This window comes from Dermacentor variabilis, chromosome 1 (assembly GCF_050947875.1).
Source record: "Dermacentor variabilis isolate Ectoservices chromosome 1, ASM5094787v1, whole genome shotgun sequence".
Taxonomy (NCBI): domain Eukaryota; kingdom Metazoa; phylum Arthropoda; class Arachnida; order Ixodida; family Ixodidae; genus Dermacentor; species Dermacentor variabilis.
In genome coordinates, this window is record NC_134568.1 from 148298276 (window position 1) to 148315057 (window position 16782).

The 16782-nt window shown below is 43.4% G+C and overlaps 1 protein-coding gene across 3 annotated transcripts in view; it reads right to left on the bottom strand.

The window, feature by feature from the left end:
• Nucleotides 1–1816: 1816 nt before the first annotated feature.
• Nucleotides 1817–16782, bottom strand: part of LOC142586123 (vesicle-associated membrane protein 4-like) — a 32670-nt gene continuing 17704 nt past the window's right edge. For all 3 annotated transcript variants that reach the window (XM_075697390.1, XM_075697379.1, XM_075697385.1), the window contains 3 exons: nucleotides 16308–16387; nucleotides 15798–15849; nucleotides 1817–8019 (listed from right to left, as the gene is read on the bottom strand). In XM_075697390.1, the coding sequence (XP_075553505.1) occupies nucleotides 7994–8019; nucleotides 15798–15849; nucleotides 16308–16387 (158 nt within the window). In that variant the 3' untranslated portion in view covers nucleotides 1817–7993. The remainder of the gene's footprint in view (nucleotides 8020–15797; nucleotides 15850–16307; nucleotides 16388–16782) is intronic.

Genomic DNA, 16782 nt, shown 5'->3' on the forward strand with positions numbered 1-16782 from the left:
TGTTCCCACGGTCGTGCAGTCGCGTGCGCAGGTACCGAAATTATGCCATTTTCTACCGTGTTCCAGCTCTGCGATTCGCTTGTTCTGCCTCAGTATTCTTGTAGCACTGAATTATACCGCTAGTCATGTGCCTTTGTGCACAGCGCGCAAAATGGTGTGCTGCGTATAATGGTGTAGAGCTCTCGCGCAACGCCGTCAGCGGAAGTGCGCAGCGTAGCAAAAAAAAAAGAAAAAGCGAGGAGAAAGAAATGAAGGCGTGGCCCGTGACGTATGCGCACGCATCCTCGAGGTCTGGTATGGGAGGACGCAGGGAAGGAATTTCGCTTGCGGAGGCTAGACGGGCGAGTGGAGAGCGTCTCGCTATGCAGCAGAGCTCGCCTCCTGAAATCATGGGTTCGCGACACTGAAGTATTTCTATCTCGGCTATTAATGAGCCGATTTCAAATATTATCAGATTGCAGCAGAACGCTCCCCAGAGGACATGTAACAACTTCCAGCGTACAATCAAAATTTGCTATGGATCTGGCGAGGGGCCTTTAAGCAAGAAAATTTAGCTTCAGCTGTAATTTTGTTGGACTTTCCTGCGCGCAGCCAAAACTACCAGCTTTCAAAAGTGGGGCGGGGGTCAATTACATACTTTGCCCACCTACTTTTGAAAATGGGGGGGGGAGCAAGTGCCCCCCTTGGCCCTCCCCGGTAGATACGCCTACACGTCGGTGCGTGCGTCCTTGGCATAAAAGTTTTAATGTCGGGCTTCTGTACTAGTTTCAAAAGTTTCAATATCGGGCTTCTGGCTTCTGTTCGAATCTTGCCTTCGGGCCAAATCTATGTACACCCGCGAGCAAAAGTATGCGGACCAGGGATTGCGCAATAAAACTCATTTACTCCTCTGTCTGTGAATGCAACTTGAAAGACTGCAGTCCAAACTTGGCATTACGAATTTTCTAGTACACTCGTCAGTTACTATTCATGCGTGATAATTATGAAGAAATTCCTTCTTTCGGTGACCCTGTGGTCCGTATACTTTTGCTCACAGGTGTACATCCCACAATTACCGTGCTGGCTGAACCGCCTCAATTGCAGCTCTTGTAAACACTAGTGTCAGAGTTCCCTCTAGTAATTATGGCCTGAAACTCTGCTTTCAGCACCTAAGTGTCCACCTAGTGGTCTGTCCATTTCTGCCGCCGCTGATTGGCTGGAGCAGTACAAGCGAGGCGGGGGAGGAAGGCTGGCACCTTCCAGGTTTCACCGTAACCTCAGCCCAGCCAACCAGCACTTCAACTGAAATGGACAGTTAACTAGGTGGACACTTGCAGAATAGCCCCCCCGCCCCTCCCCCACCCCATTACACTGTGCTTCAATGCATTCTGCCCCCCCCCCTTTTTTTTAACTGTAGTGCCGTAATTAGTTAAGCACTGGAAGAGCACCTGGCACAATGTGCAGTCAACCTCAAGTGTTTAGAAATCACGGGATCTCGGTAAATGTTGAATTACGGAGCAGCCTGCAACAACAGTCACCAAAACAGTACAGCATAATGCTGTTCACATATACTAGCAGAGGCTGGAAATGCGAATGCCAGGCTGAATTGCGAGGCTGTGGAGATATGCAGCTTTTTGCATGATTCTGTTATCCGTAATATTTTGTGGTTGATTGTGCATTTCTGTTGAATGAAAACTTCACCTGCAAGTTCGAGCTGTGATATTTTATTTCACTTTCATTCTTGCCCTTTTCAGTATGAATCTTTACCAGCTCGTCCAACTGTCAGTCGTCGTGGAAGGGTTTTGACAGTAATTCATGTAAAAGGAGTGCATTCCAGTTGATTGCAGAAGTTGTTTTTAATGTTTTTAAAGCTCATAACAGTACATAAATGTTCAGTCGGCATCATTAGCGCTACTGGTAACGTGGTGGCCACTTCAGAAACCACAGGGCACTCTACACAGGAAGCCATTAACGTCGCACAAAATTGTCATTCAACAATTAGAAGCCAACATAATTTTCGCCACCATATACGATAACGTGTGCAAAAAACAAGTTTGAGCTAATGCCCTGTCCTTTCTACATCACACAAAAGTCAAGACTGCATACCAAACTACCCCAGACCACTAGCCCACATTCGTCAGCCGGTGACGCGACCTCACCACAGCAACATCACAGCAGTGCCACTATGAGCAGTGCACCATGGGTATTCATCAGACTTTTTCCATTACGTCAAGGACTATTGAAAACAGCTTTTAAAAGTTGTCGTTTTGTTGGCATAACTAGCTGTGCATACTTGCTGTCAATCTTTCAACTTCTTCCAATTTCACCATATTTTACAGTAGCCTACGGGTACAGTAGTTACCCACTGATGTCTCCAAGATTTATGCACACATAACACAAACCCACATGCACAATAAGGCATACTATAAAAAGACATTGCTTTTCCAGATGGAACACGCTAGCAGAATGTGGGTCTCTAGGAGGCAGTCTTCTGAAGCAGAGGTTAGTGTCCGTGTAGCAGCATATACAGAATTCCAGCAAATACTTCCAAACTTTTTTAAAAATTGCCTGTGGCAGATAGCACAATTCTAGTCCATGAGCTGGCGTATTCGAAGAGGTGGACATTGCACAAAAATTTGAAATATGTAATTGTCTAATTAACAAAAATTCGCAAATTAACTTTAAATAATTATGGCATATATTGCAGTTGTAGAGGAAATCATTTCAGAATGCCAACACACAAGCCATCAGAGCGAAGGGCAATGAGGGCACTGTTGCAGTTTTTAAGAACAGATTTGGACAAGCTGCTGAAGCCTGATGTTCATAGTGCCATAGGTGCTACTGTGCTGTGCGGCAATAGTATGAAGTGACAATGACTGCGATTTTGTAACTGTGCTCCCTTTATTCCTCTTTCTACTTTCCCGTCACATTATCTCCTCCATCCTCACACCCCAACATAGGGTAGCGAACCGGATCTTTCCCTCTGGTTAACTTCCCAGCCTTTCCCTTTTCTCTCTCTACAAATTCTAGCAGGTAGACTGCAAGGCATATCCACTTGAAAAAAATCGTGTGGATGACAGTATTTACTAGAAATGCGCCGTCAACCTTGCAGTAAAAATGCACTATCATCGCGATTTTCTGCATTGAAGCACAAAAGTAACTGAAACGCCAATGCATTTTCCTGCAATGTTAGGGAATTAATATTTTTTGAAACTGGTGTCATGCTGAGAATTCGTTCTAAGTGGATTTGCCTTGCAAACTTCCCGGCTAGAATTTGTAAATTGCAATATGTGCCATAATGTAATTAGATAAAAACATAGCGATTTTTGTTAATGAGTCAATTATGCATTTCAATTTTCTGTGCAAGTCCACCTCTTTGAGTAGATCAGCTCATGGACCAGAATTGTACTATCTGCCACAGGCAATTTTAAAAATGTTTTGAAAGTGCTCGCTGAAATGCGCTATACAGGAACACATGCAGAGGTCCCTGCAAGACAGTCGCAACCCACCCCGAACCACCTCCAACCGGCCAGGGCTCAAAGAACTTACTGCCTCTGTGTGCCATTCTTACATCAATGCAGCTGTCTGGTGGCATCCTTCCTTCAAGCAACTTATTCTCCGTGCAATGTCTCATGCTGTCTAAACCAACGGACAGTGCTTAGTGGCAAACATCAAGAGGTAAGGATGCCAGGAGATAAGCACGGGAAGATAAAACCATACATGGGAGCAACTGTAAGTCTCTCTTCTCATCCAAAAAGCATGTACATTGTGTTTTTTGTAGACTGCCTCTCACACACAACATTATACTATGCAGTCTTGTGTGCTTCAAAGGCAGCATTCTCAACATTAGACAAACACATTACCATTCTTCACATTCATGGAATCCCAACGTGCTGGTGGGCTAGCTGTCGAAACAGGATGCACACATACTAGATGAACACACTTCATATGTCATATCCTACCTCTTGCCTGCTTCTTCATCAAACTGCTTGCTTTGAAACGTTTGCAACTACAAGCACATGACTAATCTTGGGCAAAGCGCTCTGCATCAGATGCTACATGCTAATGGCCCTGTCTACGGCTTTTTGTTTCCGTTCATTCCCAAGCGTTGCAAAATAGTGTATACTGCACATTTATGCTACGTATAGACTGCTGTGCACCTTAACGCCATGAAGACCACCAGCAAACATGGACCATGCAAACTGCATTATTCTTGTGGCCATTACATTCATGCCAGCAATTATTTCCACTTCATTCTGCAAGTAAAAATAATGTGCAGTGGTTTGTGATGACATGCCATTTGCTGGCTGCTTATATACTTCAGAAGCTAGTTAGTAGTTTTCACAAGCTTGTGGCTTTAACTACTAGCATCACACAAAAACTTTGGCTGGCATGAATGCACTAGTCACAAACAATTGGCACGTCACTTTGATGGTGTTGCCAGCAGCTAAGCTTGTTCACTACTAACATCAAGTTTGAAAGACACCCCTTTCTCCGACACACTGTGCATGTTACTGAGAATACAACACGGGCCACAGGCAAACAGAAACCTTTTTTTGTGAAGAACAGCAATAACAAATGCTTCTTTGTTTGCATTACAGCCGTGATATTTAGAAAGTCCGGTGTAGTAGAGGCGCTGAGGTGATCAGAGGCTTACTTTTAAATAATTCGGTCAACAATACTGTGTACTGCAGCATCAGGAAGAAAGTATGATGCTTTAGCAAGATCTTGGTTTGTTAGTTGGTGTGTCATACTTCAGGAAATCATTGGTGCAATATAGACACAAAGAACAGATACAACAACACAGGTGCCAACTTCCAAGTGCGTTTATTCTGAACAAGAATTTGCTTTTATGCACAGCCAAGCTATGTGATCATGGTGAGCACGTTACAAAGGCAATAACAAAGTGCAAATGCTAAGAGATCAATCGCACATGCTGATCACTTTACGGAGTGTGCATCAGGTGTAGTAGTGTACCTCATCCTCCTTAGTTATGGGAAAGAGTACATCGGGCAAACTGGTCATTTCATGATTGCATGATTGTGTGCGGCAGCACAGGCTATGTCAAGAATGGTTTTGGCAACCTAATGGCCATGCATTGCGAGGAATGTGGGTGTGAAGTTTACTCAAACCAAGTTTATCGGCATAGGTAAAGGTAGACTGAGAGGGGGTAAAATAAAGGCCTGTTACATCAAGCAACGTGGTGACGCTTGTATCAGCATGAAGTTTTATGTGAAGCATATTAACGTAGGTTTCGGGCCTTCGCGCGACGCCCGGCGGTGGCCACCATTGACCCTGAAGTGGGGTCACGTGACATGAGGTCACGTGATGACGTCACACAGGCTGCAGATGGGGCCTCATATCGCGCCGTCGGTCGCCTCCCGGCGGTGGCCACCATTGACCTTCAAGTGCCCTTCAAGTAGGTCACGTGACATGACGTCACGTGATGACGTCACACTGGCTGCAGATGGGGCCTCATATCGCGCCGTCGGTCGCCTCCCGGCGGAGGCCACCATTGACCCTGAAGTGAGATCACATGATGTGACGTCACGTGATGACGTCACACCAGCTGCAGATGGGGCCTCATATCGCGCCGTCGGACGTCGCCCGGCGGAAGCCTCCACGCTTCGGTTCGCGCCGTCGCGCGCGATGCGGCGGCGGCGCCACCATCGCTGCATCACGTGATATGTGACATTACGCCAGGGATGAAGCGGCGCGCGCCCACTGTCGCGTCAGTCTCTGTGCCCGCAACCGCGCCAGCGTCTTTGCGCCGGGCGTGTATGCGGTCAAGATGCCTCCAAACGCTAAGGATGCGCTAAGGTTAAGCCCAGTGGATGCTTCGCATCCACTGGGCTTAACCTTGATAAGCCTCTAATTTTTTATGCCTTCTCGATGAGGAACTGCTTTTCCTGGGCAACTATCTGTATGAGCTTTTTTGATTAGCATGTACAGCTGATCCCTTTGCATTTGCTTTGTGTTGCTTTTTGTAGCATGTTCATTATATTACGCGACTTGCATGTGCATATAAGTGAATTCTTGTTATAAATAAATTCAGATGGAAGTTGGTGCCCATCCTGTCCTACGTGTTTTTCGTCTGCGTATATTTCATGCCATGAAGTATTATGCTTTACCCTCCAATTTATTAGAGTCCATTTCCTTTATACGCAGATGCATCGGCTGTCTCATACAGTCAAACCCCACTATCCCAAAACTATAAAGAATAACTGATCAGTCAAGCCGGAAGTTTAATTATAAGACAATTACCTTTGGGTTCATATACATAAGTCAGAGTATAGCTCATTAAAGATTTCGCAAGACATGCCAGCTACATCTTTATCAACAATTCTACAGCAAGTAAACCAGTCGTAACTCTTCTGTTTCTCTTTCCAGCAATTCATCAGCTCTCATGTGTGATAATCTCAGAATTACTAATAAGACTGCACACTTCAAGCAAGCTAGTGCTGTTCATTCCCAGTAGCATTCTAGAACGACAGCATGGAACATGTGGCACAATATGGAAGACAATGCAATCATTGCCTTGTTTCTTCTTGTTTTGGTGAAAATGCCAAAACATAGATTGTGCAGGTTTCCTAGTTCTTTAACAGGCTGTTCATTACAATGACATCTGCAAAAATATCCTGACAAAAGTGCTTGCATTATATGGACAGCATCATCATCACACACAACTGCTTCACCTGGTACTACTCCAGATGCCCCAGAATATTCCAACTGCCACTATAAGTGAATCAGGCCCACAACTTCACCGTATTCAATAGCCAATGTGTTAATATTCATGCTCAAAAAGTTTGTGCGGCGACACGAGGACAAGCCGAGAAAAAACAAGGACGAGTGCGCAGATCAGAAAAGACAACTTGCATATCATTTAGCATGTTCACTGTGGCAGCACTTTTTTGAAGTCCCGATTTCTGTGTATGATGAGCCACCAATGGCTCACCCGTCATACTCCTCTGGTGCGTTGTGACCCACCAGCGAGTCACCAGGGGTTATACTTCTTTGAAACTTCCCGAAGCCCCAAAGAGATGGTGCCATGATGCATTACATCAGAAGCAACAAGAATTTTCCCCTCCTATGATTTCTAGCACAGTCCTCTACACAGCATATTTCATCATGACCCACCAGTGACCCACATCGCAGTAAACGTCTTGAGACAACCTTGAGCTAGAAATATCACAAACACTGATATTTTTATTAGTTATGCTTTAAGCTTTCACGTTTCATATGGAAGTTTTGAATCATAAATAAATGTTTGACATATGGTAATATTTGGTTCATGCACGTTAACCTAGTAGGTTATAACAGTATAGGCTATACTGAAGCAGGCAGCCTCTCCAATGAAGCTTCAGGATTCTGTACTTGCATTGCAAACTACTGCTCGTGAAACCCACATTGCTGCGGTACTAGAATCACAATGCTAGACATCTCTTTAGCTAGTATCCCTTATAAACAGGCCACAAAGCTTTCTTGCATCTCCTGAAAAAAGTCTGGCTGCATTATATAAAGAACAGTTTGTTAATTTCAATTCAACACTTTGAACGGAACTCATCTAAAAAGCAAATATTACAATAAAAATTCTAAGAAAGCAGAAAATGTGCACTGGAAACAGTAAATGAGTAATGCTTTGCTGGCCAATGTTTGCCATTCGACATACGGTGAAGTAATTGATAAACATTCAGCACACACACTTGTGCACAAAAGCAATTTTGAGATATCAAAGTTTAAATGCTAAGACACGACTAGATGGCTTGCTGCATACTTCAATGAACAGCAATGCTGCAAAATACGTCAACAAATAGATGCCGAAATTTAGTTGCCAGAAATATACTTGTGGTATGTCATAGAAAGCCAACATTTACAAAGCTCTACAAGTAAAAAAATAAAGTAATACATGTAGAAGTACAAAGTCACCTTGGTACATACAGGTTATGAATTCAAGCAACAGATTTACAACATTGCTTATAGTGAAAATGTTCAACCATGGTGTGCACAAACACCTTCAAGAGTTCCGCACTATTATCGGCACTGAAAAGAGGAAAAAACCGGAAAATGTAATACACTAAAAACACAGAACACTAAACATAATGACAATGCTAGCATACTGAAAAAAATTATGCAATACTTAATGTGGAATCAGTTTGCTGAACCCTAGTGAAGTTTTCGATGCCTCTCTCAGTAATAGTAAGTTATCAGGAAAGGTGACCAGCACACAAGTAGTCAAAAACTGCATTCTTTGACAAGTATGTTATGGTTAAGGCTACAGCAACATCATTCTACTTCCAACTTGCTGAGGTGTCCAGTAAGTAACGCCCAACACCTGCAATTATGTGAAGTATAAACATGTAACATGTCACGCTACATTAAAGGTGCAGTGAATTCTAAAGAGACAAACATGACCACCGAAATAAAACAAGATGGGCACTGCAGTGCAAACAGTTAACAACAATGCCCTTGTACACTATCATTACAACTGCTGCTGTTACATTTCAGTGGGATATGTTGACACATGCCTCGTGCAGATGCTGGTAAACGAAGCGCTGACTGTTCACTACAGCATAGCACCACTTAAGAGTTACAGAAAATGCTCCAAATGTGAGCAGAGTTGTGCAACAGACACTCATCTTGCATGTCAGCATCCAGAGCTATAAAAGAAAGCTCGTGCTCATAGGAGCAAGGCCAGGTACAACACTGGCAATAAGTCTTTCTTAGAACACAGCACAGGCTGGTTGTCCAGGCCTGGGCCCGGCACGAGCCTGAAAGTACCATCCGTTGACCTGCCCGAGTCAGGCCAGGCAATTTTTAAACCTGGCCTGTACCCAGCCTGGGCCCGGAAGATTCCGGACACGACCCAGCCCAGTTCTGTTCAGCCCCTTAGCCCTTGAGCCTATATGAAGCTAGGTCAAGTTCTCGGTTATTGTGAGGATACTGTCATGTGATCTACGGGCACTGGGCGGTCTTCAAGCTGAATCAAAGCAGCTTTCTGCCCTACATCCCCTCTGGCTGGCTACTTTTACTGTAAGAGAAATAAACATTTCATTTTACTGCTAGCCAAACATGCACAGAATATTATTCGAATATTTGGTATGTTAGGGGAATAAGGAGGGATCAGGCTAGCAACAGCCACTGGGAGTGGCACAACGCCTGCTTACATTTAAGGAGGACTATATAGAAAAGTACATCCATTCATCACCATGCTCGTGCTTTGAAGTGTGATATGACCGGTTGTACTACATCTTCTAAATAGTTGCGTGGCAATATACCACAGCGAAGACTAAGGCAAACACTCTTGTACACACTGCCAGCCACTTCTCGCTTTTGGATCTCATATAATCATTGGGATCTACAGTGACGGAACACAAGCCAATAAATTTGCTGTGAATGTAAATTTAAATAAGCTGGTCTACTGGCTTTCAGCAATACTATAATACATGGGCACCAGACGCTTTCTTCATTAAAAAGTAATTGGTGATCCACAAGGCTTATGCTCATGTGCAATTATATTTTCACATGGAACATGGCATTTCTTGTTGCTTTATTCGGCTTTATTATAACGATGCCAGTTTTTCAGTCGACAATTTAGGCATTTTTGTTTCAGAATATATGCAAATTTGGACTCTATCTACTTTTATTTCAGTACAGTGCAACATTGTTTTTTTTCTCCCCATCACATTGGAATACGATCTGCTCGTTTGTTCACATATATTCGCAGGGGACCCACCTAGTGCTTGGAAAACATATACAAGGCTTCAAACATGAGGGTTGAGCCACTTAACATGTGAAAACAGCATTCAAAAGAAAAATTTGCTGAGACAATACAATTTTCTGAGTTTTGTTTTCTGTTTTACATCCCTCTCACCAATGCTGAGAAATTTTGCAGCATCCACGTAGGCTTAAAGGGCCCCTCACCAGGTCTGGCCATCTTGAGCTGACAAGCACAGAGCATACAATGCACGATAACGATTGCGTCTGCAGAGTATTACATCGCTATGCGCCGCGAGAGCTGAAATTTCAAACCGAATGCCGTTTTCCCTTCTCGCGGCCGCTGCACTACAAGCTGGAGGATGATGTACATGCGCTCGTGGTGACACGCGACTTCGAGAATTATTCAAGGCAACATCTGTTATTTGTGTAATATGTTGCTTGAATAGATTAATTAAAGCTTACAGAAATAATAAAACTCACAAACTGAATGTCTGCATATTTTTGTTTTACTTCGCACCACAGCAAGAGAGATGTACCGTATTTACTCGCATAATGATCGCAATCACGTAATGATCGCACTCACGTAATGATTGCACCCCTGAATTTTGTCGTAAAAATTCGATTTTTTTTATTTCCTGTATAATGATCACACCCCGAACTTGCTGCAGCGATATGTCGTGTGCCAAGTCTAGCTAATATTGATCGCACTTACCATCTGTCGAATGCTACGTGAACGACTCTTCAAGACAAACCAAGCGGTCTGCACGCACCAAACATTCTTAAGTAGATGCCTCATTTCATTACTTTCATCACTTTCCGCACTTCCATGACTAAAAAAAAGCTGCAACCAAACTTGCCTTTATTATGTGTAGGCTTTATAATGGTTGTGGTCAATAACAAAAAAGGTGCCTTTTGGTTCTTCTCATCTGCACTTGTGAGCACGCAACAAATCGCGAGCGACAACGATAGTAGCCACGTTTACACTGATACGTTAAAAGTGTACCCTATTCATACGCCGACGCTTGTAACACAGCTAAGATATTCACCCAACCTTAGCGGAAACGTGTCGTATTAGGATAGTAATGAAGACAGATGCCGCAGTATCCGCAGCATGCCGGCCATGTGTTTCTATGTCACTGGCAGCTAAGCACGCCCATCTGTTTCTGTCCCCTCAAAGTGGACATGGCTACGTTATTGCCGCAAACTTGCTGATATTAACGATATTATTCATTACTGATATGGAAGAAACTGTTTCAATGCACGTAATGCACTCACGAGAAGAAAAAAAAATCGCGTTTAGCACGCTCGGCTTGCTCCGCCAGCCGCCATTTTTGTTTTGGTGGGCCGCAGCAAACGCGGGACGAAAAAATGTTTTTTTTCTTTTCGTGGGAAATTTAACCCACGTAATGATCACACCCCTGATTTTGCATCAATTCTTCTGACAAGAAAGCGCTATCATTATGCGAGTAAACGGTACTTCCGTTTCATCTGCTTGTTCCCATGTCGTACAGGCACACAGACACCAAAACTATGTCACTTTCTACCATGTTTCAGCATGGGATCATGCTCTGTGATCCACTTGTCTCTGCTTCAGTATTCATGCAGCATTGACTTATACAACTAGTCAGGTGTCCTCGTGCACCGCGCACAACATCATGCGCTGCACGAAATGAGGCAATCGCAACAGCTCGTGCAATTGTTTCAACTGCAATGCGCGTAACTTTCTAACTTTTCATCATTTTTATTCGACTCTGTGATGTCTAGCAACTCTAAGTTTGCCTTTCGCCACCACTCCCAACCACCCAAACGCACTTCCTCATGTTAATATTACAATCTTGTTGACAGGCGGGGCTGCTGTCAAACTCACAGTGGCTGTTTGATTTGATTTGGCTGTTTGATCACAGTTTGATGGCTCCATCAAACATGGAGCCATCTTACGCCTTAACACAATCACCTCTAGAAATTCGATGTCTTAAAACCCGGGAACAATGTTGACCAGAGTTTTTTAGTGTCGCGAAGATGAAAGAATTCCGGCAGAACCCATATTAAGACGACCATCGAAGTTAATGCAATAAGCAATCATGCAATGTAGCGACCACGTAGCAACACACCATGTCGACTAAGACACCTTAATTTAGAATCTCTAGTGGTCCTCCCGAGATTTCAAAGGCTTCGACTATATGCGACATATACTGTCTCCGTGACTGGCCCACTTTGTTATGACCATCCTTTGCCAAAGTTATCTCACAATAGTAAGACGAGGACCATATGCCAACGATGCATGCAGTGATGGCAATGGAATTACAAAGAAGGAATGACATCGATAAAATGATGAAGGCATTACAAGGACGACGGCATGAAGACGATGGGATGATTCTGAAGTGATGACGATAAATAAATTACAATGTCACGACAGCAGTGGCACAATCACAATTGACTGATTGTGAAAACAATGTGATGACGGTGGTCTGGCGACAATGGACTGATGACAAGTGTACGACAATGATGATGTGATGACAACAGCATGATGATGTATGATGAAAATGGTGGGACGATGACAGTATGATGGGAATGAGACGGCAAAGCTGGAATGATGACGATGGAAGGACCCCGATAGTATTACGATGGTATGACAACAAATGCATGATAATGACCGACAATGTATGTCGACGACACAATGGTGTCTATGGCATGACAGCCATGACATAATCACGACTGAATGACAACAGCATGATTATGATGGAAGAATGTTGATGAAACTGTGAAGGTAATATGACGACGAGGGTATGCCGACAATTTCATGACGTTTCTGAAGTGACAATGGTACGACAGAATCACAAGAATGACATGACTAGAACGGGATGATCATGACTGTATGACGACGATAGAACTACAGTTGAACCCGCTTATAACTATACTGGTTTTAACAATATATCGGTTATAACAAAAGAAAGCTGCTGCACCGTCAACTTTTGTATGTTTTCTATGGAGAAATAACCCGCTTACTACAATGTCCCCATGCCGCATTACCAGTTATAAAGATGAAATCTGGCTGCTGGGTGTCCATGTGGAAAGGTAATGGAATTCTTGCAAAGAAAAAAGAAAAAATGAAATGCGGGCCGCTGCATGATCGCTAGCCACCTCAGCTGGACAAAAAAAAACAGTCCTATTTCAGAAGCAGAAGTCTGGGCATCAGCCTACAAAGTGCCAGAATTTGATGGGGCGGTTCCACTGTCCCCAAAATTAATAAGCCGTGTTTTAGTTGCAGCAGCTCCACTGCGTAAGCATATTTTACAATTACGTGACTGCTTTCAACAAAGAAGGATCAAGTGACACACAAAAGAAAGATATGCAAATCTGCTCACTTAGCATCTACAGAAACTGCAGCGCCACTGAACAGAGACTGCATTCTCAACAAACCACTTTCAGGGACATCACTTTTACTGCATTACACTGGATAAGCCAGAGCAAGCAGATGCAACAAAAAACAGCACCTCTCCCATTAGCATTATTTTCAGGTCATGCTATTCTTTAGTACATAACAGTTGAACCCACTTATAACGATACCGGTTTTAACAATATATTGGTTATAACAATGAGAAGTTGCTGCACCATCAACTTTTTTATGTTTTCCATGGTGAAATAACCAGCTTACTACAATGCCCCGATGCCACATTATCGGTTATGAAGTCTGGCTGCTGGATGTCCAACCAGAAAGGTAGCAAAATGCGAAATCCTTGAAAAGAAAAAACGAAAATGAGAAATTCGAGCCGCTGCACGATGGGCCGCTGCACGATGGGCCACTGCTCCAACAGCCGCGGTGCGCTCATTTTCCAGCCATCTCCACGCGGCTCTCTCCCGTCGCCCTTCCACCCCTCCGAACACAAATGGGCTGCGCCCATAGCTCTTTGCCGCCTCATCCTTCGAAACACAAATGGACCGCGCCAACTGCGTCACAAGCAGATTGCTCGCATGTTGCTCGCTGGCTCCTCATTCAGTGCAGTTATGCGAACAGCTTAATCGCTCGCAGTCGTTTTTGTTGGTTGTGTCGAAGTCGTTCCTGGCCACGTGGTTTCTCAACTTTGCTTGACTCGCCGTTGAAACAAAAGATGGCTGATCCGCCCGCTAATCATCGGCAATGCACGCTGTTGCCGGTGAAAAGAAAGCACAAGGCTATAGATTTGGAAGCTAAATGCTTCTAACCAATGAGATGATTGTAGCGGACGTGCTTGCATGAGATAGCGATGGTGACGACAGTAGCGATGACGCGGTAGGGCAGGCTGCCTCAACGTTGTCCTCACAGGAGACCCTGCATGATTTTGTCCCTCCAGAGCTTCTTTTTTGTGAGGAACCTTCTGCTGCACTACGTGGAGAGCTTGAATGCCTTGGAGGAGGATGTCGGCAAGCTCCGCGCAAAGCATGCACGGCTGACAGACATAGGCTTTTCTTGTGCAAGCCAGTAAGAAGTACGTGGTGAGATGCTTGTGGCGATCTCTCCTCAGCGTTTCTTCTGCATTTCTCAAGCTGACAGGCTGCCGCGGCAGCCTTCTCGCAATATTTAAAAGGCCTCTTTTGGGGCCACCAAAGTGCCTTGGCGGTGCTCACATATCGCTTGCCAGCCATGACACCTTTTTGCAGTTGTTATAGTAGTGTCATTCCTTAACACCGACAGCCGCAGCTTGTTACACGCGATCGGAGTGCCCAGGTAGCAGTTAAACAAGTGAACACAATCCACCAGCCGGGTGGAGGAAGGTGGTGGGGAGGGGCACTGGCCTCCCTGCCTATCTAGTTTTCTCTTATCAGCTCTGCCATCCCCCTATTTTGATTTTTTCATGCAACCTGATTATAAAAATTATCGGTTATAACAATGGACTTTTCGTGGCACTTGAATAATGTTGTAAGTGGGTTCAACTGAACATAGAATGGCCATTGCCTCAGCGAAACATCACACTTGATGTTTATCAACTGAGAATATAGCTCTGTGGTGTGTGTTGCATTGCATTGCCGCCACATCAGTTGCATCAAACAGGTGCGACATGCCAGCCCGAGATGCTGACTAGGACTCCCAGAGCACTGGCACTATCACCCTGTCAGTCATTTTGTTTTGAACAATTCTTTTTTTCTCTCCTTTTGTGCAGTTTGAGTTCAGGCAGGTTTCAAGAATACCTGGGTTTAGGTTCAGTCCCAGCCAGAACTCCTGTTTACGGATAGTTCTCAGTTCAACACTCTATTTCTAACTGAAACAGTACCCAAGATTTTGTTTGCTACCTACAGCTCACTGCTAATTTTACAAGAAACATCATGCTTAAACAGTATTAGATTACAAGTGGGACTCCCTAAATGTATCAAATACACCTTTGAAATTTAACATTTGCAGCATCGCTGTTTTAACTGTTCCATAATTCCACAATTCTTTCTTTACATTACCAACTAAAGAACAGCACCAAAACAAAAATTATTTCAGTCTTACAATGCTTTTAAAGATTGTAATATATTTTTCAAGTTTGAAAAGCTCACTCAGACCGAAGTAAACTTCATTTTCTTGTTGAAAATATTGAGAACATGCTTGCAAAATTTTTTTTACCAGGAAAATAAGCATTCAACCTCGACAATTTTAATGTTGTGGTACATCTAGACATCACCCTTATTCCTTTTTCTCCTGGGAATACAGAGAATAGCAAAAGTTAGAAGATGACACAAAGAAATACAAATGCACAAAACACACAATATGCACATGAATGGTTGCGCAAGCTAGCTTGACATCAGCAGCTGTGTGCAACATGCACAAGGTAAATTCACAAGAGCTGGTTTAAATATATCGGCACAAAAGGTGTTGGTGTGGTCCAAAATCATGTCCACAGAACATAATGTAAATCTGTGACATGAAGCTGGTTCAACATGTGTGCCACCATGCGTGCCACGTGTAAACAGACTTTTCCACATATAGGCTGACTGTCCTAATTCAGGACAATCATAATAATAATGCTGACTTATACTCAGCAATATACAATAACCTAAGACTATTCAAAATTATAAGTGCCCTTAACTTTTATGCACATTAATACACATAAGAATTTTATTTCACAAAATCTACAACTCACCAAATATGATTAGTAAAATTGCCAGGATGACTAGAACCAGTAGTACCTTCACCTGGAAATAAGTGAAAAGTTCAACCCACTTTCTTCATTCAAGCTGGCTATGAGGGTTGGTCATTTTGAGAATGCACAAAGAAAAGTATAAGCAGTTTTTAATTAAAACCATTAAATGCGTAAATGCTAGAATTAAACAAGGCATGGCTTAAGTTTCATGTCAACACCTCAAAAAGTCGAACAAAAGTATAAGCAGTTTTTAATTAAAACCCTTAAATACGTTAATGCTAGAATTAAACAAGGCATGACTTAACTTTCATGTCAACACCTCAACAAGTCAAACCTTCTTTATTAGGGCCAATGTTCAAAGAATATCCAGTATTGGTTTTCACATCTCTAGCCTTGTTTCTTTTTCCTTCTGTGTACACTGAGCAGCATGAAAAGCTGTAGTACACCAAGTTTGCCCATTTTAAGCGCCAGTTTCATGGAACTTCTAATCAAGCATGCACAGCCACTCACCCTCATGTTGCGCCACCACATACGACTCTGCATTTTCTTTGCCGTAGACCAAAACTGATCAGCATTTGTGGCAAGAGAATCTGAAATACATTTAATAACCTATAAACCAAGTTTTCTTAACAGTGGCAGCAACAAATATTGGACAAACATACATTTCAATAAATGAATAAATACAGCATTTATTAACATAAAGCTGGCTCTATGGCCTAAGTGGGAAGAGGTGGGTATGGGAGCAAAGGAGAGAGGAGGGACATCGTGGGAGTTAGCAGCTGATCTTGAGGATGTCACCTAGAGCTCCTCTAAACAAGGTGGACGACACCTGTTTCATGAGCAAATGCGTAGGCCCGCCTTGAGAGCGCCCCGCGTATTCCCTCACAGTCGAATTCAATCATCAATGTCAGCTGCCATGCCTCGGTGCTTGGAATACTGGCAGGTGAATGCTCTCCACTCCCATAGCAGGCAATAAATGCTTCGG